The sequence below is a fragment of the Quercus robur genome, chromosome 8, assembly GCF_932294415.1.
Source record: "Quercus robur chromosome 8, dhQueRobu3.1, whole genome shotgun sequence".
In the NCBI taxonomy this organism is placed as follows: Eukaryota; Viridiplantae; Streptophyta; class Magnoliopsida; order Fagales; family Fagaceae; genus Quercus; species Quercus robur.
This window is the reverse complement of record NC_065541.1, coordinates 11,018,366-11,044,569: the sequence shown is the minus strand read 5'-3', so window position 1 is coordinate 11,044,569 and position 26,204 is coordinate 11,018,366. Positions and strand designations below refer to the sequence as shown.

At 31.9% G+C, this 26,204-nt stretch overlaps 1 protein-coding gene, 2 non-coding genes and 1 pseudogene across 3 annotated transcripts; 2 read left to right on the top strand and 2 right to left on the bottom strand.

Moving 5' to 3' along the window:
* Positions 1-1,539: 1,539 nt before the first annotated feature.
* Positions 1,540-4,957, top strand: LOC126693906 (GDSL esterase/lipase At5g55050-like). The gene is made up of 5 exons (XM_050389964.1): positions 1,540-1,811; positions 1,896-2,038; positions 3,548-3,781; positions 3,921-4,170; positions 4,490-4,957. The coding sequence occupies exons 1-5, from the start codon at positions 1,577-1,579 to the stop codon at positions 4,708-4,710; spliced, it is 1,083 nt and encodes a 360-aa protein (XP_050245921.1). The 5' UTR covers positions 1,540-1,576; the 3' UTR covers positions 4,711-4,957.
* A 7,297-nt stretch (positions 4,958-12,254) lies between these two features.
* On the top strand, positions 12,255-13,724 carry LOC126695846 (GDSL esterase/lipase At5g55050-like; annotated as a pseudogene).
* TRNAF-GAA (transfer RNA phenylalanine (anticodon GAA)) lies at positions 13,388-13,460 on the bottom strand. The gene has a single exon. It is a non-coding gene; the product is annotated as a tRNA-Phe (tRNA).
* A 2,220-nt stretch (positions 13,725-15,944) lies between the features above and the next one.
* Positions 15,945-16,017, bottom strand: TRNAF-GAA (transfer RNA phenylalanine (anticodon GAA)). Its single transcript has one exon. It is a non-coding gene; the product is annotated as a tRNA-Phe (tRNA).
* Positions 16,018-26,204: the final 10,187 nt, after the last annotated feature.

Below are 26,204 nucleotides of genomic sequence, written 5' to 3'. Positions count from 1 at the left end.
TTAGGGGGGGCCAAAACCTCAATAAAAAAAATTCTTTAAAATACAAATTAGCATATATTTAATGTTAAGAAAATATCAACAAAAGAGAGGAGAAACAAAATAACCGTTTATTAATACATTTTAAATTAATAATTTAAAAATAGAATTCAACATTCTTTTAAATAACAAAAATCATCTATAATTGATTTTGTATTAAACTTTGCAACAATCTCCCTTTCAATCCTAATTTTCTTTTGATTAATGATACATGAATTTATAAAATTTATATAATAAAATTTGTAATACTAAAGACTGTACACTACACATTAGCACCAATATATTAATGCAACTATTCAATTCTATAATACCCCACATAAAATTAAACTAATTTACTAATAAACAACCAACTAGTAAGTAGTAAGTAAAAAAAAAAATTAAATATTTTAAGTTAAAAAATTAATAGCCAAACACACTTGCCATCCCACTCCACACACTGATTAATGGCCACCCACGCACCCCACTCTTACTCACTACCAATACATTAACTTGGTTTGTAATTTGTATTAATCTATCTTTCTTCTTCTTTTTCTTTGCGCATTTTTTTTCAGCAAAAATAGTCAATCTTTTTCATGAAAATTCAAATAGTCAATCTTAACACTCATAAAAAAAAAAAAAAAATAGCTTGGATCTAAGAAGAAAGAGTAAGAAATAGCCAACACAGTAACATAGATATTGTAGTATAGTTGTTTGCCAGTTGGGTTTTATCATTTTCATGAGCCAATTTGTAACTTATTGGGAGGAGGGGGCCAAAAATAATGATGTTGAGCTCAATTGTTAAACTATTCATTAAATGTGAGGAGGGGGCCAAAAATAATTATGTTGGGCTCAATTGTTAAACTATTCATTAAATGTGTATAATATTACTATTTAAAAAAAAAATTGGAAGGGGGGGGGAGAATGGCCCCCCACAGCCCCTTACTAGTTCCGTCTCTACTACAGGCTACATATAGTGGACAGATGTGTATTTGCAAAAAAGAAAAAAAAAATTCTAATTATACCACAAAATATTCATAATTACGATTTTCTATGCTAGCTAAGTAACAAAAATGTTTTCAATATTATTTTTTTGCATATATAATTATGTAAAAAAAAAAAATCATGTTTATGTGGTTGAAAGCTTTGGTTCATTTAATTATTTGGAATTTACAATAAATATGGAGGAAGATTCCATGCTAGCAAATAAGTAACAAAAATGTTTTAAAGAATAGACTTTTCCGGATTGTGATTGAATAGTAAATACAAGAGACGAATCAACTTTCCATAAAATATTTTTACTCAAAATAAACGGAAGTTGAGAAAAAACAAAAACAAGAACAAAAAATCTAATAACGTAACCTTTCAAGAGTGTCCCATGGAAAAGTCTTTTTTAAGGCCATGCAGGAAATGTATTTTTAAGGCATTGTTTATTACAGACATTATACACACCTCATCCAACTCATCTGCTCAATAAATTAAATCCCAACCTTAACTGTTCCAACATATCAATGAGAGAGAGAGAGAGAGAGAGAGAGAGAGAGAGTCAGGTTTGCTTAGCACAATGGAATGCAAAGTTCTGCTACTGACTTTCTTCATCATTATAAGCTTCAACCTCTCAAAGGCTCAAATGGTTCCAGCCACGTTTGTGTTTGGAGATTCATTGGTAGATGTGGGAAACAACAATTACCTAAAGCTCTCTATTGCCAAGGCTGATCTCCCTTACTATGGCATCGACTTTCCTAACCATAAAGCAAATGGGAGATTTACTAATGGCATGAATGCTGCAGATTTTCTTGGTAAGTAATATGTGGTGTTTGTTTGTTTGTTTGTTTGTTTTAACGTAAATTTCTATGTGAAATGAATGGAACATTGTGTGGCAGCTGAGAAATTAGGATTGCCGACTTCACCACCATACCTTTCTCTAGTAGATAAGTCCAACGAGAATAATAACGTTTCGTTTCTAAACGGTGTTAGCTTTGCTTCTGGTGGTGCCAGAATTTTGGGTGGCAAGAACAACCCACTGGTAAGCGAAACTAAATTTTTCACTAATTATTTTGTTTGATTCTCTCAGGGGCTGCGGCACTTGAAGGCCAGGGTGGTCACAGGACCACCCTGACCTGAATTATTATTTTTTTTTAATATATATAATAATTTAAAATTCTATAATCTATATTGTCTATCCTTAAAAAAAAATTGGGAACATTCAATTTTTTTTATTCTAATAAAATTAAACTTTACTCCATAATTTGTTCTACTTAACAATATATTGGGAACATTCAATTTTTTTTATTCTAATAAAATTAAACTTTACTCCATAATTTGTTCTACTTAACAATATATTGGGACTTTCAAGCAAAAAGAAGTCCAAAAAAATTTTTGAACTATAATCTGAAAAAAAAAAAAAAAAATTATAACATACCAAGCTCAAATGCCCAATAGACCCCAGGAAAAAAGCCTAAAATCAATTTCTTTTATTAAATGGTGTAATTTATGTTTTTTAAAGAGTACCCTGAGGCTATCACTGGATTCTCTTCATTTTTTTTCTATTCCATTTTTTGTATTAAACATAAATTTCTTGGTATGAAGACAGGAGAGTCTCACATATTAGTTTCTTGTACAACTTAAAACCTTTATCAATTAAGCTACGGCTACGGCTACGGCTACGACTACGACTACGATTCTCTTCCTTCACGGTTATGCAATAGTTTGCCATGTGTTGTGTGTAAGTTTCATCTAAGATTCAAAAGAGTTGTGACCCACAATTGGGCTATTATGTAGCCCTTTTTGTTCCCCCAATTGAAAAACTAACATAGCCCACATGAAATTTGAAGACCACTGAGCTATTGAAAAGACCTGATGAGGCCCAAAGATAGGCTTTTTTAAATTGGGCCCATATACCTAAAGCCAGATATTTCCAATTAAAGAAGCAAGAAAGCCACTTTGTATTTGACAGTTGAGGACTTGAGGTGTTAAGAGTCCATTGGTCCTTCGACTTGTGTAGAAAAAAACAAAAATGATAATACACAAAAACTTTAATAACATTTTTCACACCATTTTACTAGTTACTAGTTCTCATTGACCTGACAGTCACCATTGATATCATTTTTTTACTTATCGCTAATAATTTGTCATATCAATAGGTATCAAATTTTTTATATTTGTAAACTTTTTCAAACAAAAAAAATGTCGTGGAAACAACTTCATCTAATAATTTTGTAAAGTGACAAGTCGTGTGAATAATATCATTTCCATATGGTCTAACTTCGATACTAGTTTTTTTTTTTAATTATTATTATTATTATAAGAAAGTGGTATTCAAGCATTTAGTTATATAATTCTGTTATCTATCCTATCAATTTTTAGATACCTTGAAAATCCATGAATCGTACCCCAAACCAATGAAACTAATACCCACTACTTGTAGGAGTTTTAATATAGCCAACTGGTTATCATAATTATTGTTTCTCAAAAAAAGAATAAGATGTTTAGCTGATACATATTAAATTGTTTTGTTTTATATTCACTCGTGCAGTCCCAGTCAATACATTTGACACAACAATTAGACTACTTCTCAATCGTGTATAAAGACCTGTACAAACAACTAGGATCCTCTGGTGCAAAAAATCATTTATCAAAATCAATTTTTACCTTAGTGATTGGAAGCAACGACATCTTTCGCTACTTCGAATCGTCCGATCTCCAAAACAAGACTACCTCACTTCAGTACGTCGATTCAATGGTCCTTTCAATCAAAGCTAAATTAAAGGTAACTAAGTTTATTACTTGCCTTGAAACTTAAATGTGACAAACATTAGAGTTAGAGGTTCACTTTGACTCCAAGAAACATTATAGTGTAATTCAATTTGGGTCTTTGCTGATCATTTCTTTATCAAAACTTTGTGCAGCGGTTATACGGTTTTGGTGCACGTAAATTTGTGATTGTTGGAATTGGGTCAATTGGGTGCTGCCCAGCAAGGAGGAGGGAGACCAAAAATGAAAAATGCGACGAAGAAATAAATTTCTGGTCTGATAAGTACAATAAAGGTCTTATTTCAATGTTGCAGGAATTGAAGTCAGATCTTAAAGGCATAAACTACTCCTACTTTGACACTTACAAAGCTGTGTTTGACTTCGTTCAGAGACCAGCTGCTTATGGTACAACTGATCATCTTCTTTTTATAAAATAGAGATTAAAAAATATAAACTAAAAGACCCAATTACAATAACAACCAAACTTTAGAATTTTGGGTTTCGCTATGGTTCCTCAACAGACTAATCAGTAGTCGATGACATGAATTCATTTATGTCATTTTATTCTCCGAAGTCATTCTATAGGTTTTAGGTTAGAAAGTCCAAAATTGACACATTGTTAAGTAGGCACTGCTTGGTTTGTTTTCTACATATAGTTTGTTTTCCCTTCAATTTTTCGTGATAAAAAAGAACGATTAAAGACCTTTTTCATATTTGATTGCAGGATTTGTAGAGGTTAAAGCTGCTTGTTGTGGGCTGGGGACCCTTAATGCTAAGATTTTTTGCCTGCCAATTGCAAAATATTGCTCCAACAGAAGTGACTATGTCTTCTTTGACAAAGTCCATCCTACAGAGGCAGCTCATCGCATCATTGTGGATCGAATATTTGATGGTTCTTTGCAATACGCATTTCCGATGAATGTGAAGCAGCTAGTGGCCATTTAAGCTCACCAATACAGACAGTTCTTATATTTGTAAGATGTTACCTTCTAATGATTGTGCCCCTTTTAGAGGGTCTCAACATTAAAAAGCAACATAAAAATTCTTCATACATGGTTAGGATTAGTAGTGATTGGCTTTGAAGGAAGCGACTTATATTTAAGTATATGTGCATCAAGATAGTCGACCATATTAATGACATGTTACAAAAATCATTGAGTTTATTTACAGTTTAGGCCAGGTGCAACTTAAAAAATAAAAATAAAACTTTAATATTTTTAGGTATGGTTGTACTTTTACCCGATTTATATTTAGGTGCAGTTTGGATTGGACTGAAAATGGCATTTGTATTTTAAGTCTACGTTTTTTTTTTTTTTTTTCACGCGTTTCAAGGAGTAATGCGGCTACTGTTCATGCACTGTTCATGAATAGTAACCACAAAGGTTGACTTTTTCACGGTGAACAGTGCACCATACACTGTTCACAAACCCACAAATTTCACTTTTCAATAACTTTTTCATTAAAAATTGGTCCCACGACACTATTCACACATTTAAAAATTATTTTGCTACAGTGTTTTCGTTTTCAATTTCAGTTTTCAATTTCAGCAAAAATAAGCTCAATCCAAACAAACCCTTAAAATCAAATAACCAATAAAAATAAGCTCCCGCATTCTAACACAAGATTTTTTTTTTTTCTTTTTTTTTGCATGGTTTCTTTCCCGTTATACTTACAAAAGAAAATCAAACAAATTGATATTATATCCTTGTTATGTGGTTCTAAGATTCTTCTTCTTTTGTTCATGTTATACCCAATTTAAATTAATGGAGATAGTGGGTTCTAGTTAGCCTAAAGTTTTTTGTTGTTGAATAAAAAATTTGGTGTTCAAAGTTCAAAGGCCCCCCCCCCCCCCTCTCCCAACACCAAAAATAATTTATATCTTGACCTAATGATAAAGAACAATCGTTATGAAACAAACGTCATAGGATGAAATTGTATCATATTTAGAAGAAAGAAAAAGTTAAAAATAATGGGGGAAAATAACCATTTAAACCAATATTGGATACTCACGATAGAAAACATTACAAGACGTCTTCAGATTCTTTTTTGATTATCTTTGCATGGTTTCTTTCTGCCTATACTTACAAAAGAAAAATCAAACAAATTAATAACATACCATTGTTATGGGCAAAGGCATGGCTAGAAATTTTTACTTATTAGAGGCTAAATTATGCATTTATATGTTAGCCATAATTTTTAAATATTTTGCATATAAAATTATCAAATAATATTTCTAAACTCCAATGAATATATAAATTACTTAATTTGCTATGAAGACGTACAAATGTATTAAATGAGGAATTTAGCATCTCCCATCAAAGTTATGCTTGAAGATAATCTTTCATTAAATAAAATTCATCCATTATCATCTCCTTAATCTTTAAGAAAATGATCAAACAATTAATCTTGAAAAAATACTAAAATTTTAATTTTAATTAATAATTCCTCTATGATATGACTTTCACTCCTATTTAGCTATTCCTTTAAGCACAATAAATAAAAAATTATTTTAAGTCTTAATCTTAATCAACTAATAACAAACTTGTAAATTTAAACAGATAAAATTTATCCTTAATACCATGTACATACCCATTTATTAAACTCATTATACATAACTTAAGAACATATTCTATTATATATAAAGAGAAATCTTAAAAATATATATCTTGTCTTTAGGACAAATCCAAATTATCTTTTATAAATAAATCAATATCGGAACAACTTACTTAGACACCTAAATCCAATCCAAAAAAAAAAATGATGATAAGAGAAAAATTAATTTATATCCAATTTGAGGAAAAAAAATTATGATGATGATGATGAGAAGTAAAGAGTGACGTTTAAAAAAGAGAGGGAAAAAAAAGACTCATTAAAGTCCAGCACACAATTCACCGTTTCAGACTTTTCAGTAATTTTCACCCTATCATCATGCCAAAAAAAAAAAAAAAAAAAGTGTGTTGCTGCACAGTGCAGGTTTTCACACTTTCACACACACACACCCAAAAAAAAAAAAAAAAAAAACACCAAGGGATTAATGGGTATGTGGATAACTGTAAAAGTGTCATTTGAACGGGACCGTTTTAGCAAACTAGATTTTTTTTTTTTTTTGGGGAGCATGCAATTGTAAAGTCATGTCAAAATAATGAATTTTTTTTTTTTTTTCCTGTTATTTTGAAAGGTCAACTATTTCCCAAACTGGTTCTCAAAAAAATAAAAACTATTTCCCAAACTAATTTTATAGCCCATATTATAGTGGGGATGGATAAAATTGATGAGAAATTTCAAACTTGCCCTCCCCTATTCAACGTAGCACCCTTCCCCACCCCCACATTTGTTATGTTTAGAGAGTTTTTTTTCTTTTTATGTCCCCTAAATTTTTAGTTTTTTCTTATATATCATTAATTTATTTGTTAATACTAGGGGCATAAAAATAAATTTATATATATTTTCTATTTTCTATTATTTCATTTTTTTCTCAATCAAATAAAAACGTTTTTTATCTCTCCACTTTTCTACTCCCCAATCAAACATCATGAGATAAAACCAAGGACGGACTCAGGATTTTAAGCTAGTTGGAGCCAGAGTATAAAGAAAAAAAAAACTCCAAATAAACATCCATATAGTATTAAAAAATTATAAATACACAAAATTGTTGTTTCTAAATACATTACGATGCAATCATCTACCAACAAAGACAAAAACAAAAACAGAATTTTTTTTTTTTTTTTAAACTAGGCTAGCTAGGATTTTATTTATTTATTTATTTTAAGTTAGAGCATTCATAGTGGTGGTGCTAAAAATTTTAGTTTTTAATATCTCAAAAAACTAATTTATCTATTTTATCACCTCACTTTACAATGCACCCAATATCAAATGTTTTATTTTTTTTTATCACTTCATTTAAAATAATATAAACAACTCATTAAAATAATAAAGAAGAGAGAGAATTTGAGTTTTTTAATTATAGGAAGAGATATAATCTTAATAAAATATTGTATTTTATTTTTAACAATTTACTACAGTCAACAGGTATTTATACCAACTTACTGTAGTTGCAAAAAATTTATTTTAACTTCTCCAATAACACATGATTTTTTTGTTCTTTAGTGGTAAAATAGTTTTTTTGCTAAAATACAATCACCATTGTGAATATTTTTATTGTTCTTGTTAAGTTTTTTGGTTGAATAATTGCTATTTAGATTAGACTAGCTAGACTGATTATAGAGAAGGAGGCCTAACTACAAAAATGAAATATAGAATGACTAAAAAAAAAAAATTTTGGACCCAGGTGGCCTGGCCCCCTTGGGCTCCCACCTGAGTCCATCCCACAATAAAACTAAAATCTCTTATATTCCTATTTTTCCATCCCCTCTCACTTTTTTTTTTTTAATTTTTTAATTTCATCAATCAAATGGACCCTTAACTCAAAGAAAAAGACTATTTGACAATTTTGTGTATACATATATTGAATGACTCATTTGAAAAGTTTATATTAGAGTAATATACGTTTGAGATATAAAGATGTGATCCAATCATTCCATAATTCAAAAAAGAGAGAGAGAGAGAGAGAGAGTGTGTAGATAAATGTGTCAGCATCGTCTTGGAGATGCATTCTTTCCAATGGGTTGAATTTTATGTCATCTTAATTTTTTATCATCAGACCAAGACACCAATCAGTTTTTGGTGTAGGCGGAGATTGAACCTCAGATCTCTTATTCAACCATCAGAGACTTTACTAATTGAGCTAATTGAACCCACAAAAGATAGTTTAAGAGAGTTTCAACCTATGGCGTTCACTCCTAATGATAGCTCTTTATCATTAGACCAAGACACCAATCAGTTTTTGGTGTAGGCAAAGATTGAATCCTAGATCTCTTATTCAACTATCAGAAACTTTATCAGTTAAGCTTACTGGAATCCACCTACTTATTCTTGTATAAGTTTAATTGTTACCTCACAATTGTCTCAATCCACCTATTTATGCTGGTCTTCCTCAACCCTTTTATACTTGTCAATCCGATCCATAAGCTGGCACAGGCTTGTGACTGGTTTTCCTGTTAGGGACTTCCTTAAACCATGCTCGGCTGCGAGGCCACTCTTGAAGGTACTGATGGCGACGTCCTCAAAGTTACCCTCTATCTCATTATATATCTCCCAATACCTGTCCAAGTATGTTTTCAGAGTCTCCCCTTCTTGCATGGACAAAGATAGTAGGGAGTCTAAGGGCCGAGGGACCCTGGTATACGTGATAAAACGAGAGCCAAATGCCCAAGTGAGCTCCTTAAAGGAATTTATTAAACTCGTCCTCAAGCCGTCAAATCATCTCATCGCTATGGGTCACAAACTGGATGGGAACACTTTGCACATCAAGGCTTCATCCTTGGAATAGACAGTCATCTCTGATTAAAATGGCTCACATGCTCCACCGGGTCTGTTCGCCCATTGTAGATGGTTAATGTTGGCTGATGGAAACGCCGAGAAGGAGCTACCCTTTCGATCCTACGCGTGAATGGCGACTTGGCAATTTGGTTCAAAACTTTGCTCATTGCATCATTTCCCAATCCTCTGTGAATGGGGCTTTTGCATCGGCGTTCACTATGATGCTCCTCTTCATATGAGAAGGATTCGCTAGGGGGAGTCCTTGATCTACGTCGATAACCGCTATCCTTCTCATCATCGGAGGAGGAATCAGATGGGGTGGGAGTTTGTTTTCATTGTGCATAGCGTAACTTCTTCTTAAGCTGGTCGATTTCCCTTTGCATGGCTTTATTGTGTTGTTCTTGAGAGACGTGACTCCCAACTCGAGAGTGGCTTTTGCTTGTATGCGTAACGTGCACGCTGCCCTCTTGATCTCTCATATGCTCAAGGTTGGCAAAAGGATTTTCACGTTGCAATGCTATAGATTCTGCTCGATGTGAGCCTGAATTTGCCATATTTGACCGTTGTTTTCACTATCACACAAGTTCTTTCCCACAGACAGCACCAATTGTAGAGTCCCGATTTGTAGCCCAAACCCAAAGTTTATGAGATCTCGGCCTAATGAGCCTAATACAATAAATTTGTAGAGAGTGGGTCAAAGAATTAGGCCCTAATAAGTTGAACAACAGCTAGTATTGAATTAAATGACAATCAAATACAAATAAGAAGTATTGATGTCAATGGACTTTCAGTCCGAGGAGATCATAATTGTATATATTGATCACAATTGGATACAGAGACAATTTAGATTGCTACAGTGTTCTCTCTTTATTTTTTCGATCCGCCCTCCGTGAAGAGTCTTTCGCCCTTATATATCATCTGTTAGACCATCTTCACCATACACCTGTTGATCATCTGAGCCCTTACTTGAGTACTTGTCCCATCAGACACCCCTTCTAGTTTTCTATGAGTTGTGGTAGCTAAGGTAGTACTGTTCAGAGGTCTTCTCTACATAAATGCAGCCAAAAAAGTAGTTACAGTGCATTTAATGTGGTGGTGGCAGTTTTCTCTTAGATATTTTTAAGTTTCCTTCCTTCTTGTATGTTCATGAGGCATGTCTCTATCATTGGAGTTTCTTGGAGGATTACGCTAACTGATGGAGTACATATTGTGAACTATATTCGTCATATCTGAGGAGGAGTTCCTCCTCGAACAACCTTTTACTTTTACCCCACCTTTGAAACTTTATTTGGGAACACTTAACAACTATTTGCTCTTCCTTGGACCTATCAATGTCCTCGAACAAGGCCCAAGGCATAATATATTATTTTGGGCCCTCGTCCCTACAATAATAATAATAATAATAATAAATGAACAATTAAAAATTAGGTATGTATGGTAGATGAAAAAAAATACGGACTATAGAATGACCCATCAGCAATAATTTCATTAATTTGACTATAATAATAAGATTATTATTATTATTATTTGATATTTAATTGAAAAACACGACAAATGGGAGATAAGAGTAAAATCCATAAAACATAAATCTTATTCTTATAGTTGTTATTTGTCAGATTTTAAAGCTATTGAATAAATTGGCCACATTGGCCTTTTTCTCAAATAAAAATAAATAAATATAAAACAAAATTATGTCGTTTGGAGTACTTAGCGCTAACGGGAGATTACTTAACATAATAACGGGAAAAATAAATTAAATAATGTTAATAGCTAGAGAACTGAATTGAACGAATTTGAAGTTATTGAAATAAAATAAATTTTAGGCAAAGTTAAAAGTATACAATTTGTAATTTAGCCTACAAATTTTATTCCTATTCTCTCACGGCTAATTAAAAATAATGTTTCATTAGTTTTGTACTATGCAAGATAGACGTTTAGCTAGGTGAAGACTACTACAAGGATGTCCTTTACCTTAAACGAAAAGACATTATTTTTATCTCATTCAAATGTATAGATAAACTTACTCGTAATCTCTAAATTAATTGAGTATTTTTTAAGCTATATTTGATAACTATTAATTGGATTGATTTTTTTAGCAATCCTACTATTAGATTACAAGTTCTGCAACTTCTCAAAAAAAAAAGATTACAAGTTCTGCTGTAAGTCAAATGCGGGTTCCACGTAGATTACAAGTTTTTTGTTAACCTGAGGCAAGTAAGAGCATTGTAATTCACTTACATTACTTGCTTTCCTTCTTGAGGATAATTAAGCTTCAAATCTCCCTTTTTTATTGATGTGATTATCAAATTATCACAAAAAAAGAGTGATGAAATTTCTCATTGTCAAATATGAGATCTGGAATAAAATCTTACCAACAATAAAATAAATATAAATAAAAATTTATTAGTGTCTTGATATAATGGTTGAGAGCAATTGCTATAGAATAGAATGGATATTGTTTAAAATATTTTCGTGTCTATTAAAAAAAAACTTATATGCCAAATTTTACAGTGATAAGAGATCATTCATTATCTAATCCATGAACAATTTTCCTTTTTGTGATTTTAAAATCGAAAAATCTTGTACTTTGAACATTCTATGGTACATACTCCAAACAGAACATTTTCACTAGGCCCTAGCAGGTTTTCTATCCTACATATCATTCGGGAAACTTAAAAATATTCTGATCGATGCTATAGTTGTTTTGAAACCTTCTCTTAACTAATCCTTTAGTTTGCACTGAACTTGTCCATCATCTTTGTATTTTGTGTACTTATGGAAAGTTTAAAACTTCTCTACTCTTTTTTTGTTTATTATTCTACTATTAGACCAGTGTAATTTGTATATATTGGACATTTTTAATATATAATCCAATCCTTTTACCAAAAGGTAGAAAGATTGCCGTCCTTGTATTTGTTTTGACTTTAAAGAGAGCCGATATTGTGAAGTATTTTTTTAAAAAAATTTATATAATAAAGTGATGCAAAATAAAATAAACATAGAAAATAGTACCCCCCTGGTATAAAACACTACCCAAGTCTTTACTATATTAACATAGCACAAAACAAATTTGCAGAGAGAGAGAGAGAGAGTTCTCTTACACTCTTAGAATGGCTCACAATAATATCCTAGTGATATTAATCCTCCTCTCTATCTTCGTCTTCATGTTCACTTATTCACAAGCTCAAAAGGCCCTCGCGATGTTCATATTTGGAGACTCCTTAGTGGATGTTGGCAACAACAATCACCTAAAGTTCTCCTTGAACGAGGCAGACTTTCCCCACTACGGCATAGATTTTCCTAACAAAGTTTCCACCGGGAGGTTTAGTAATGGCAAGAATGCTGCAGATTTTCTAGGTAATTCAATCAAAATACAAAAGTAGATAATAGATAATCCACCTTTAATGTTTGCTAGAACTTCCACTTCAAAACTTAAATTCATATTGATAAGTCACCTTTTTTTCTTCTTCTTTATTGTATGGTTGTTTCAAATTCAATTCTTATTCCTTATTTTGTCTCCTATTTGTATGTTATGGATTGAGATCAGGTGCAATATCAAGGGTGACTAAGATTGAGAGTTGAAAAAAACAGTTTTCAATCTTAACCATTGAGTAAAATAAAAAAAATAAAAAATAGTTAAAAAGTTAAAATTAAAAAATGGGTGTGGTAAAATTTTTTGTGAGAGAAAAGAGAAATAATTGCATCGGATCTCAATCCGTATATTAATATTAGGTTCTTTCTTCTTCATTTCCATGTCATAAAACCTTTTCCAAGAATAGAGGGCCTTCTCTTATGATATGGGATTATCATTTTCATAAAAAATAGAGGTGGACATGTTGATTAATAATATTGTTTGGTTTTCAAAATATCAATTTGAAATGAATAAAATTTTTGGGCAGCTGAGAAAGTGAGCTTGCCAACCTCACCACCATGTTTATCTAGGATACCCAACAAGAGTAATGAAAATTTTCTTAATGGTGTTAGCTTTGCACCCAGAGGTGCCGGAATCTTTAATGACACAGATAAATAGGTAAGTGAAACAAAAACTAGTACTACTTTTTCCTTTTTCTTGTACACTACTCCTTAAAAAATACTAATAATTAATAAATTCTCATTCCCATAATTGCGTAATCGAGAATTTTAAAGAAAAATACAAGATATGGGTGGGCCCAAGTTGAGCTTTTAGGCCCATTTACAAAGTAAAGAACTAAAAGCCCAAGATAAAAATGAAGAACAAAATAATTGCGGTGAGCGTGGATCGAACACGCGACCTTCAGATCTTCAGTCTGACGCTCTCCCAACTGAGCTATCCCCGCTGCTTGTTGATTACTTTTTTTTGTTTTTAATATTTTTATGTAGGATCAGTCATTATCTTTGACAGCAAGTAGACTACTTTTCTGATGTGAATGGAGAGCTGCAGCAGCATCTAAATTCCACGAATCTGCAGCAGTTTTCATCAAAATCTCTCTCTCCCATTTGTGATTGGAAGTAATGACATCTTCGCTTACTTTCGTTCCTCCAGACTCCGCGGGAAGAGCACTCCAAAAGTATATGTGGATATTCAATGGCTCTCGCATTAAATGAATGCACAATTAAAGGTAACAAAGTATTCTTTTTAGGGCATTTACATCAAACATGTCAAAAAATTATAGTATTTAATATCTCAAAACAATACTTTATCAATTTTAACACTTCACTTTATAATACATTTAACATCTTGTATGCATATTTTGGTTTTTGTGTACATGTCTCCTTTTCTCTCTTATTATCAAATCACAAATGTTACATTTCTATTATCAATATTTTTAGAAAATATAATAAAATGTGGGTTATACTTCAACTAGTAAATGTCTCTTGTTGTTAAATAAGAGAGCTGTGATTCAAATCTTGTTTATACCAAAAATAATTTGGTACTTTAGCCTTGCGATAAACCAACTTAGCAAGGGCGGAACTAGAAGCTTATCTTTGGGGGCTGGTCAAAGACTAAATAATCATATTGATTCACAAAAAATATATGTCTATTTATGTATGTATGACCCACTCATCAATGCTCTAATGAACTCTTGTAAAAAAATTGAAGCGAGTTAGTGTAAGATTATGAAAACATTTGCATTGAGTGATGAGTTCTTTTGGAAGGGACTAGAAAGTAAAACATTGAAAAATACATATTAAAAAGAGAAGCTAGTAGTAAAAGTGAGTAAAACTCTCAAACTTATAAAAGTTGTGGGCTTGTTGATGCGTTGGGGGGAGGAAAGATGGAGGAAAGACTGAAAAAAGTCAAAGTAATTAAGTAAATATGAATGAAACAAGTAATTAAGGACACATGGGTGCTAGTTAGTTTCATTTGGAGGGGCCAGCTCTTACAACAATTCTATATATCCTATTTTTTAGTAGCTATAATAAATTTTTGAGCATTTTTTGGGGGCATTGTAAAACATAGCTTCGCCCTGCATCTTAGAGCGACATTATACATTGAAATTATATTGTATTGATTAAAAAAATTGTATAAAATATAATACAAATAGCTTCTAATTTTTTTTTTATATAGAAAAGTTATGTATCTATCCTTTAAAGTTATTTTTGATGACAGGATTTATAAAGGTCAAAACTGCATGTTGCGGGCTTGGCCACCTTCGTGCTGTGTTTCCTTGTGATCCATTTTCAGCCTGTTGCCCCAATAGAAATGACTACGTCTTCTGGGATGCATACCATCCTACAGAAGCTGCTACTCACGTCATTGTGGATAATATGTATCATGATACATCAAATTACTCTTTTCCAATGAATTTGAGGGACCTTCATGCTATTTAAGCTTATATAGCCATATATACAAGCATATGTAAGAGTATCATCCTGTTCTAAGTGAAAGGAAGTCAAATTTTTTTAAAGGAGTCTGATATATTTGTAAATTGTAATGCATTGAAATTAATTAAAGATATTCCTTCAGTCTTGAATTCTTGATTGTTCAAATGCTTTAAAAAGAAAACTCAAATTTTGGAGAGAATTCTTCTAACTTATGTCTAAAACCCTTTGATAAAAACATTCAACACAAACCTTTTCAAAGGCTAAGCTAGGGACCATCAATTTTTAACATTGGTTTTCTTATATACTCCTTGTATCAAAGATTTACTGTTAGTTGCTACCAATTTCACCATATATATGACTATTTATTATTAGAAAATGCTATCTTTATTTATTACTCATATTATTTAATAATTATAAATATACATAATTAATAATTAGGATAACCCAGTGTGGGTTACATCAATTCTACTATAACTTATAACTTAATATGATGTGAATATAAAATTAAATACACATGATCAATATATATATATTTGAGAGGAATACACATGATCAATATTATTTGAATATATTCATTTTGCTCATGTTTCCCTCACTCGGTCCCTCTTTTTTTTATGATATAAATTATAATTGACTAGTGTCTTAATATTTGTTGATGAAATAGTTATTACTAAGTGATCATCTTCAGATTTTGTAAGCTTGGAGGCTATGAAAGAGAAAGAAAAAAAAAATAGAAGAAAAGATATTCCTAATTACTTACGTAATTTTTTAAAATTTTTCTCTCCAAAACTTGCCTATTTTAAAAGGGAGGAAAATAAAAAATTAAATTATAGGGTCAAGAGAAAATTTCTGATTCTCATATCTCAATCATTCTTTTCTTTTTCCACAGGAGCAAATTAATAAGGAGGGGCCCAAGTTGAGCTTGTACAAAATGGCCCATTTATTACAAAGCAAAGAACTAAAGCCCAAGACAAGATAAAAAAGAACAAAATAGTTGCGGTGAGCGTGGATCGAACACGCGACCTTCAGATCTTCAGTCTGACGCTCTCCCAACTGAGCTATCCCCGCTTGTTGACACATCCTTCTTTCTTTTCTCCTTGTATATAAAATACATTAGATTACACGTTACCAGTGTCTGAAGAGATGAAACAGCACCTAGGCTCCTCCAGTGTGCAAGAGCTATTATCAAAGTCTTCTTTCCCATTGTGATAGATACAGTAATGACATCTTCGACTACCTTCAATTCCTCTTAAGTCTACAAGAGCACTTCACACCAATATGTGGCTTTCACATTAAATGAACAATTTTTTTTTTTTTTTTTGCTGAATCACATTAAATGAACAATTAAAGGTGGCTTTAAAATAAAGGGTATGTCGTTTAATACGACTGCTACAATTACAGATGTGGGCCATGTTACAAATTTCAATTACAAATATGTCATATGTATTGAACTCCAACTTTTCCAACTGTTGCTAGCCGTTTTGAAGTTGACGTGAATGGATGTCTTATCAAAAAAAAAAAAAAACTCCACCTTTATTGTCACGTCAAATTATCAAAAAAATCAATGTTTGTGAAAAATTCCCAAGGTGATGAAGTAGTACTCCAAAGTCTAAACATGAACATGCATCAAAGTAAGACTCATTATTTCATGCTTTAGATCAGCAAAGTTAATTTGGAGTGAATTCTAGCAATTACTAGGAATTTTTTTTTTTTTTTTGCTAAGTAGAAATTTTAATTTGTATATTTGCTTAGTATAGTAACATTTTCATAATATTTATACAGTTATAATGATCGTAATTTGTGATTATTAATTATATATATATTGAAAGAGAATAACATAATATAATACAAAATTATATATTTTGATAATTCATTAGTTATTGTTAGAAACTATGCAAGCTCAAAGCTTTAACAATGGAGTTTAGGGATTGAAATAGAGATTGAGATTTGTGAAAATATGATTCATTGTATTGAGTAATTACAAGCTTTGTGTTATAACTAAGAGCAGAAAGCGGGAAGAGCCTAACTAACTAACAAAGCAAATAATAAGGAACCAGTACAATCATGACACATGTCATCTAAGCATTAATTAATTAACTAACTAAGCACTATATTTCTCAAAAAAAAACTAAGCACTATAGTAATGACATGTCGTTTATAATTACAATACAAAACGACTACAGCTTAAGTTTGCCTTGGCTGCAAATTCTTTCTTCTTCCTCTTCTAAACCTCTTCTTCTACCATTCACTGAACTTGTTCTTCTTGAGTCTTCACATTTTCTGACAGTTATAATGGGAAAAGATAATTTAAATTCTTTATTGGAAATACTAGGAAGTACAAGTTGAGTTATAAAAATTTTGACTATATAATACAAAATTAGATTGCTACTAGACTACTAGTACAATGAAGGCAAAATTAGGTATATTGGGAACTAGTTTCTTATTGTACTAATTTAGTGCCTTCATTTCTATTTTTTTTTAAATCAGTGCTCTCATTCTCAATGAACCCTTCACCCTTATAATAATGATTAAATGTCTTTTTTTTTTTCAAGAATTAAATGTATGAAACCCCGCCTACAACAACTGATAAAATCTTTAATGGTTGAATAAGAGATCTGGAGTTTAATCTACGCCTACACTAGAAAACGATTGATGTCTTGATCTAATGATAAAGAGCTATCATCAAAAGCGGATGCTCTCTCTCTCTCTCTCTCTCTCTCTCTCTCTCTCTCTCTCTCTCTCTCTCTCTATATATATATATATATATATATGAAATTTGATCACCAATAACTTCATCTCGGAGAAAAGGGGGAAAAACTTATTGTTTGTTTCTTCTTAAATTTTGTTTTGAAGGAAAATAATATAGAATCAATTTAAAAGCCCCATCACTTTGTTAAATTAATTTTTATAGCCAATTTCGTTTACAAAAGTTCGTGCTTCATTAAAGCTTGATGGTTTTATTTTGATCGAGACATTCTGATTTCAATTAAGTAGGGACTCAGTTTGCAAAGTAAGATTTATGCACAATGTAGATATATGGTTTGTGTGTTTGCAACTGCAAAGATATGATTGTCCCTTATTTTATTTTACAAGAAATTTAACAAAACTAATGGAAAAATACATAGGTATGTATATATATACATCAGTTTATCATATACTTGCAGTGGCATTGTATATTTATATAATTGTAAGTGATTATCCCTAAAAAAAAGTTGATAATCATGATGTCAATTTAATTATCATGAACCCTTTTGGTTTTACTAAGTAAAATGGTAGTAGTACTATTCAATCAAAACCTTTGTAGGTACAAACAATCTCTATCCATATTCTGTACTATATTTGACACTAGCCTCTTATTTTGTCAACACAACCTACATAGAGATCTAACACAATTTTAAAACTTACCTTTTTCTTTTGTTTAAAGTGGGCACAAGCACAACACAATGCAGCCCCAAATCAGAAGCCAAATCACGGTCTTTAGAACAACATTTTTGTACAACTCCACCGTATATATAATATAATTTATATATCTAAAGAACTTTGATTTTGTCTTTTAATTAAAGACCCCTAGGACGGTAGGACCTGCCCTTTAGTCATGGACCCTATTAAAGCCTTTAATCGAAAGCAAACACATATGCATGATCAATATGGGGCTGGCCAGTGGCCACTGACCAGTCACGATCAAAAAATTTATATCTATAGTATTGTATATTTTCCATCCTAATCAAATTTTTTTCTTCCCCTTACAAAGATATTGAAATTTTGAAACCTACGTGAGATCATCCACTGTTATGTTAAATAAAAAAGAAAAAGCTTATCAAAAAAAATAAAATAAAATAAAATAAAAAAGAAAAAAAAAACTAATAATTACTCGAATATGGTCTTTGCATCAATCTCATTAAAAAAAGTGTCTATAAAGAATAAAGTATTTTACAATAAATATATTGATACAAAATATTTTTACCCTTTTTTTAATGGTTGATGTTGTCTGTGACTCTATGGTGATTCAGGTATGATAGAAGTGGTATGTCCATATAAAAAAGATATTATTTTAATCACAGTTTATTATTATATATAATAAATTATGAAGAAGATTCTCAACATTTTCTTGTTTCTAGCATTTCCTAAACTTTGAGTCCAAATCCATTACCCCCCATTCTTCATATATTTCATACACGTTTAACCAAAAATAAGATCAACCCTACAAACAAGTTTCCAAGTCAATTAAGGGTGAGTTTTGGTTTAGTCTTTAATTGCTTTGAGGATGCAACGTGAAAATGCACCACCTTTTTCAGGTAGACTGAAATCACGATTTCAAAATCTTACAAAACACATTTTCAAACTACCAATGTGATTATACCTAAAAAAAAAAAAGAACATAACCAAATGGGCACTAGCTAGGTCAAAACAAACGCGTGGATCCAGTCCCACAACTCGTCAAGTTCCTCTTAGACTTTCATTCATCCAAACTGAACCTAACTCACTTTCATACTCAAGCCTCTATAAACTAGCCGACCGACCATGAAAGTCTTCATGTGCAACACATTTTACCATCTAATATTTCCTCTTTGACCTGAACGTATTTCCAACAAGCTTGAATGAATGTCGGCATTTAAACGATTTTTCTTCGTAATTATTAATTAAGACTTTGAAGTTTTTGTATTTCGAAGTCCTTATCATTGAATTTCTAGCCACAAAAAAACCTGGAAGACGGGCTAAAGAAACAAAAAAAGGTTGATGAGAGAGAGAACTGGAACCACCAATTTGGTAGTATTGCACCCATTTGGATTGCTATGCCCAGCTCACCAACTCCAAGCATCTAGAATTAGCTGTGAAATGCATTCCCACATATTTGTGCATCTTTTTTTTTTTTAAGGATAGAATTTTAATTTTTGTTTTATGATTATGTACCATTTATTGTTAAGCTTAATTAGATATTAATTAGATTTTTTTTTTTTTAAGTGGGGTTCAAATTGCTAAATTTTTTATTTTTATCAGTTTAGTCTATTTAAAAAAATATGTTGGATTTATTCAAAAAAAAAAAAAAAATATGTTGGACAAACTATAAAAATATATATAAGGCTATAAAAAAAGGGTACATGAAAACAAAATAACATAACCAAACAAGCATTAAGATGAGGATGAAGAATATCAAGCTCCAATAATGCCAAGCAAATTAAGATCGGCATATCGCGATTGCCCATGGGCTAAAGATATATTTTTGGTTGTCTCTTCTTGGAACTAGATCTCTTGACTTTTTCTCTTTGAATCTTCAAGCATGGCTAAGGGTTAATGTAGGGTCACGATTTGGAGCCTAAGCCCAAGAGTTATGGGATCTTGGTCCAATAAGCCCAAAACAATGAATTTGTAGAGAATGGGTCAACGAACTAGGTTCTAGCGAATTGGACAACGGTTAATATTGAGCTAAACGACGATTAAGTACAAATAAAACATATTGATGTCCATAGACTTTCGGTCCGAGGAGGCTAAATGGTAGTATATTGATCACCGTTGGATTCTATGACAGTTTAAATTGCTACAGTGTTTTTCTCTCTCTATTTTTCTGCCTCCCATCTCATGGAGATCTCTCCCATTATATAGCTCTCCTTTGGCCATCTTAATCCTACACTTGTTGATCATCTGAGCTCCCACTTGAGTGTCCGTCTCATCAGACACCCCCCTTCAACCTTCTGTGAGTTGTGGTAGCCAAGGCTAGGGGTGTTTACCAAACCGCACAAACCGTAAAAACTGAACCAAAACCGCCCGCAAAATGGCATAACCGCACCGCACCGCAAATAATAGTGCACCACACCGCATCGCACCACATCACACCACACCACACCACACCGCACCACACCGTACCGCACCGCACATGTAACTGCAAAAACAAGGTGCGGTGTAGTTATGATTTTAGCTAAACCTCACCGCAAAGTGCGGTGCTAAAAATGGCCCAAAATTGCACCGCACCGCACCGCGAACACCCCTAACCAAGGCAGTACTATTCAAAGGTCCTCTCCACATAAATGCGGCCAGAAAAATAGCTGCAATGCATTTAATGTAGTGGTGACAACTTTCCTTTAGATATTTTGCATTTCCTTTCTCCCAATATGTTTATATGGCACATTCCGGTCACTAGGGCCTTTCGGAGGAGCCCTCTAATTGCCAGAGTAATGCATCCGAGCTACACCCATCGCACCCGAGGAGGTGTTCCTCCTTGGAACATCCTTCTCTGGTTCCCTGTTTATGAGACCTTAATTGAGAGTTCCTTTAACAACCTTTTTCCTCTTCTTGGAATTGTCAATTGTCTTAGGTGAAGCTCAAAGCCTAATACATGATTTTGGGCCCTTATCCCCACAGTTAACATCACTAAACACCAACTCTCTCGCCCCTCTTCAATCCCATGGCATTTTATTTTTGCACAAGGCATTTGGCAATTATGGCTTGCTCGAAATAAGAAAATTTTCTCTCCTCCTTCGGACTCTCTTAATCATCTTCTCCACAAAATTTTAAATCTTGCTTTGGAATTCTTCTTCATCATATCTCCAGGAAAAACTAAAACATCTACATGTGTGAAATATATAGCATGGCAACCCCCTCTTTTTCCTTTTTCATTGCTAAACACGGATGGCAGCTTATTAAGTAATGCTGGTATTGCAGGAGGGGGGTGTTATCCGTAATCACTTTGGAAAATGGGTGGCAAGTTTTTCTTGTCACATCGAGTTTGCTTCTAATAATAAGGCTGAATTGTTTAATTACTGCTTGGAACATGAGTATTAAATTTTTAAATGTTAATGTTGATTCCACTTTTGTTCTTACATGTCTAACTTCTTATGGGAACTTGGCTTCAGAATGTTTCCCATAATTTCTGAGTGCAGGATGCTCCTATATAGGGAATGGATGATCCATCTACATCACATATACCATGAGGCAAACTCTGTAGCAGATGGTCTCACGAAGAGGGGGAGGATGCAAGCTAGCTTTTTGGAAACATTTACTAATTGTCCATTTTTGTGTTCTGTAAATATGTATGAGACTTTTTGTGTATAGGGACTTCACATGAGTGCCCATTAGTTCCTGTAACTGGACACCTTTCACAGGTGTCTCTTGAACAAATCTGATGTACAAACTTTTTTATATAAATAAAATTCCCTTCTTACAACCAAAAAAAAAAAAAAAAAGGTCACTTTAAGAAATGTGGGAAAAAAATGTCGCAATAATTCACATCACCAAACTGAAATTATGATTTCCCATTCATCCAAGTTTTGGATTTGCATCATAAATGCATAGCTAGCTAGCCACATGTCTAATTAATGCTGAATTCTAGTGAAAAGGTTTTCCTTTTCTTTTGAGCAGAGGAATTAAATTATATTTGTATGTGCATCTGTATACACAATATTTCCGTTGGAAGTAAATCAAAAAATCCTTTGGACTATATATTCAACACGGCCGCCGACTTATAGGATTATTATCAGTTTCTGTTTTCTGACCTATTATAAAAAGTATAATAAGATGATATTATAAATGGTTGCCTTAAAAAAAAAAAAAAAGATATTATAAATGGTTGACTGAAATGAAATAAAATCAGCTCACGTCTCTTTTTTATGTGGCTCTATTTTATTTTGTTTAAATCATTTTAAGTTTGTATATTTCTTATTAGGATTTGGATAAAAAGATGAGGGTGATAAGTTTTTAAGTATTTTAAGTTGGGATTTACTTAAGGATGAATTTTTTTTTTTTTTTTTGAGCATTATATTTATCTTGAAAATTCATATTTTTATATAACTTTTTTTTAGAAGAATATTTTTATACAGCTTGATCTGAATAAGAATCAAGGCTAAAAGAACTTATTTATTGAGTGAAATTTAACTTTAAAACTTAGTTTTCTTCCCCCGAAAAAAAAAAAAAAAAAAAACGAATTACTTCTTACTGTGATTTTGTCCACGTGAGATGTCACACGAAGTCATGAAACTTATCTTGATTTCTTACTTAATCACTTTGAGTGATTGCATGCAGTTTTGGTTTGTAGCGTGAGTTTAAAGTTTATCCAAAAAAAAATCTCTTCAGTGATTGCTAGTCCCAAAAAAATAAATTATAGCATAAATCTACCCTTGTTTGTCAATTGTCATATGCATGATATGATAATAACATTATCTGCTTTTTCATTAAAAAATAAATAAATAAAAACATTATATGCTTGTTTGTAAAATCACGATTTTCCAATAATGATAGAATGCCACGTGGCCCACAACTAAAGAAGTGTAATAGACTGTATTTATTTATACTAGTATTATTTCCGTGCAATGCATAACTTGATGAAGATTCATATGAAAACTCAAAATTTTAAAAAATTAAAATTAGATTATCAAAAAAATAGTAATAATAAATGATAAAATAAGTAAATAATTTTTTATCTATTTTTATATTTGAAAATTCTCTTTGTATTTTGTGTTAATTTCTTAATATGAGATATGGAATGAGTTTTGTAGGGACACGATTTGTAACGACCCCTAATAACGTTGGGTTCGCACGTAAAAAGGCCCAAACAATATCATTTATAGAGCGTGGGTTTGAAAGGTTAGGCCCTGGACACCAGACGGTGGTTTTTTCGTGGTGTTCATACATAATTAAATCGTGTTCGCCTTAGCAGTCTTTCTCCTGGAGGCAGGCTGGGTGGCTTTGGTTTTTGGCCATTTTTCCCAGCCACTTCCTCTGGATGCTTACTTTTCCTTTTATACTAGCCTGTATCCCTTATCCAACGTCCACGTGTGGGTTTGATTTTCCAGGACTGATACTTGTCCCATCAGCCCATACCCAGAGTGGTTGGGGGTGGTTGTAAAAGCTGAAGAGTATGGCTCTGTCAGGTCCAGAGTATTGAATGGCAGTAAGGGCAGCTTTCGCTTTGTCCTTGGTCGTTATTCTATCCAGCGTACCCTTCTCTATTGACCTAGATATTTTAGATTTTTTTTCCAAACTGTTCTTATACCATTTTTGCCCTTCCCTCCAGGGATACCTCAGATATGCCGAGGACAGAATCATCCTCGGCTGCGTCTCAAGACTATTTGGACTTTTGCTACCTATCCTCGACTATAACCTTCCTCGGCTCGGGCCTTGGGCCCCAATGTAAAAATGGGCCAAGGCCACAATTTATTGGACCCCACAAGTTTGATCATTCCTATTTGGGTTATGTTTAATCTATGCCCTAACTAGCATAAATATTAATAAACAAAATAGTTCTTCAATACTGATTTTTTTTCCTAACTAGTAATAGTCTAATTGAAAAAATAAACACACTCACAAATTAAATACAATAACCAAAATCAAAACATATCAAAAGAGTTCAAAAATTGAGAATATTAAAAAAATAAATAAAAATTTACATAAGAGAACCAAGAACTTAAATGAATGTCCAATGTTTTGCTTCTTTATAGTATTCTTCATTTGGCATAAAATCTTGCATGCAATTCAAAAGTAAAGAACAATAAGGAAGATGAATTTATTAGACTAAAATATAAGTATAAGTTGCATTTTGAAAGAATAAAAAATTAATAAATACAACAACGTGGGGTGTATTGTGTGGGATTTAATTATAGGGATGGTTTATTGGTTAAGATGGATTGTATCGAAAAGCCATGGCTAAATATATATTGAGTTCTGAAAATTTTGATAATAGATTTTTAATTGGAATAGAATTTAAATTTATAAAACTTAGATGATAAAACTTTATCTAAATCAAATTATTTTTAAATCTTAACCCTTAGTCAAGAGCTTTGTAGCTTAATATCTTAATAAAACATTAATTTAATAAGATGCAACTTAAGGGGGGAAAAAAAACAAAACAAAACAAAAACAAAAACGTGATTTGTATGGGATTTAAGTTTAGAAATTTTTTATAATAGACTTTTAATTTGAATAGAATTTAAATTTGCTTTAAATTATTGTTAAATCATGCAACTTGAGGAAAAAAACAAAAACAAAAACTTGGATTCTAAGCCCAATAATTTAAGAAAGAAAAAAAAAAAAAAAAAAAAAAAAAAAAAAAAAAAATCAGTACAGCCATACAGGAACTATATGACAAGGGAAAAAAAGAGAAAGATAAGGAAGCCCTTCGAACTCCCATTTAAAAGATATGTATTTTAAAATTTTAACTATTAAATTGCATGTTCTTAACATATGCATGTCAAATTTTGTTCAAATCGAATGTTAATTACTATTCAATCTATAAATTAAACGTATTTTATGCATAATTTAATATTACAAAAAAAAAATTTAACATTTGATTAATAACATAATTTTTTTATATTAAAAATAATAACATAGTTATTTATTTTTTATTTTCTTAAAATTTTACAAGTATTGAAAATATAATAAGAAAATACAATTTAACAATGAAAGGTGTTTTTTTAATTTGAAGGGTGTTTTTTAGAAGAGAACTCTGCGCAACAGAAAATGGATAACAATGGTAAGTTTTCATTAGCTCAACTGATAAAACTTTTTACAGTTAAATAAGAGTATCAAAAATTGAATTAATGTTTTACTATAATAAAGAACGCGTTCATTAAAGGTCGGGTTGAAATTTTTTTTTTTTTAAACAGTGGAAGTCGGTCGAGTATGTGGCAATGGCATGTGGCACAGTGCAGTAAGACAGCATGCTCTCCTGAGTCCTGACCAGACATGTGAGCTGTGACATCAAAAATCACACTACTTTGCAAGTTACTACGACAAAGTATCAAAACAAAAAGAAAAAGGAAAAGTAGAAGATTGATACCGAGCCCACTAGCGTGCTGTGTGTGGTGGGAGTGTGGGACTGACTGGGACCTACTATATATCATGTTAAACCTAAAAAATCCGATAATCTGTGTCTACATTTTTCTTGAATTGGACTCATTTATACATTCCGAACATGTAATCACATGTACTGAACCATCCTTTAAAAAAAAACTATAAAACCAAATCTTAATTTATGGTTTGTGTCTGCATGGGAGTGCTCTCTAAGTATGCGGATTTTTGTCACACAATCAGAGAAGACTAGAGTAAGAATATCATTACCGAAAAAGACTGAAATTTAATCTACTTAAAATACGTACATCTTAAATATTAGGAAAAGTTAAAGGAATTTTTTTTTTTCAAAGTGCCATGTGTAATGAGTTGAATGTTTCTTGAGTACTTCTGCTCAAGTAGTCTTTGATGTCTTTTATCTTTTAATAAAAAATAATACCAAGTAGTCTTTAATGTCTTTGTTTTCACACACAAAAATG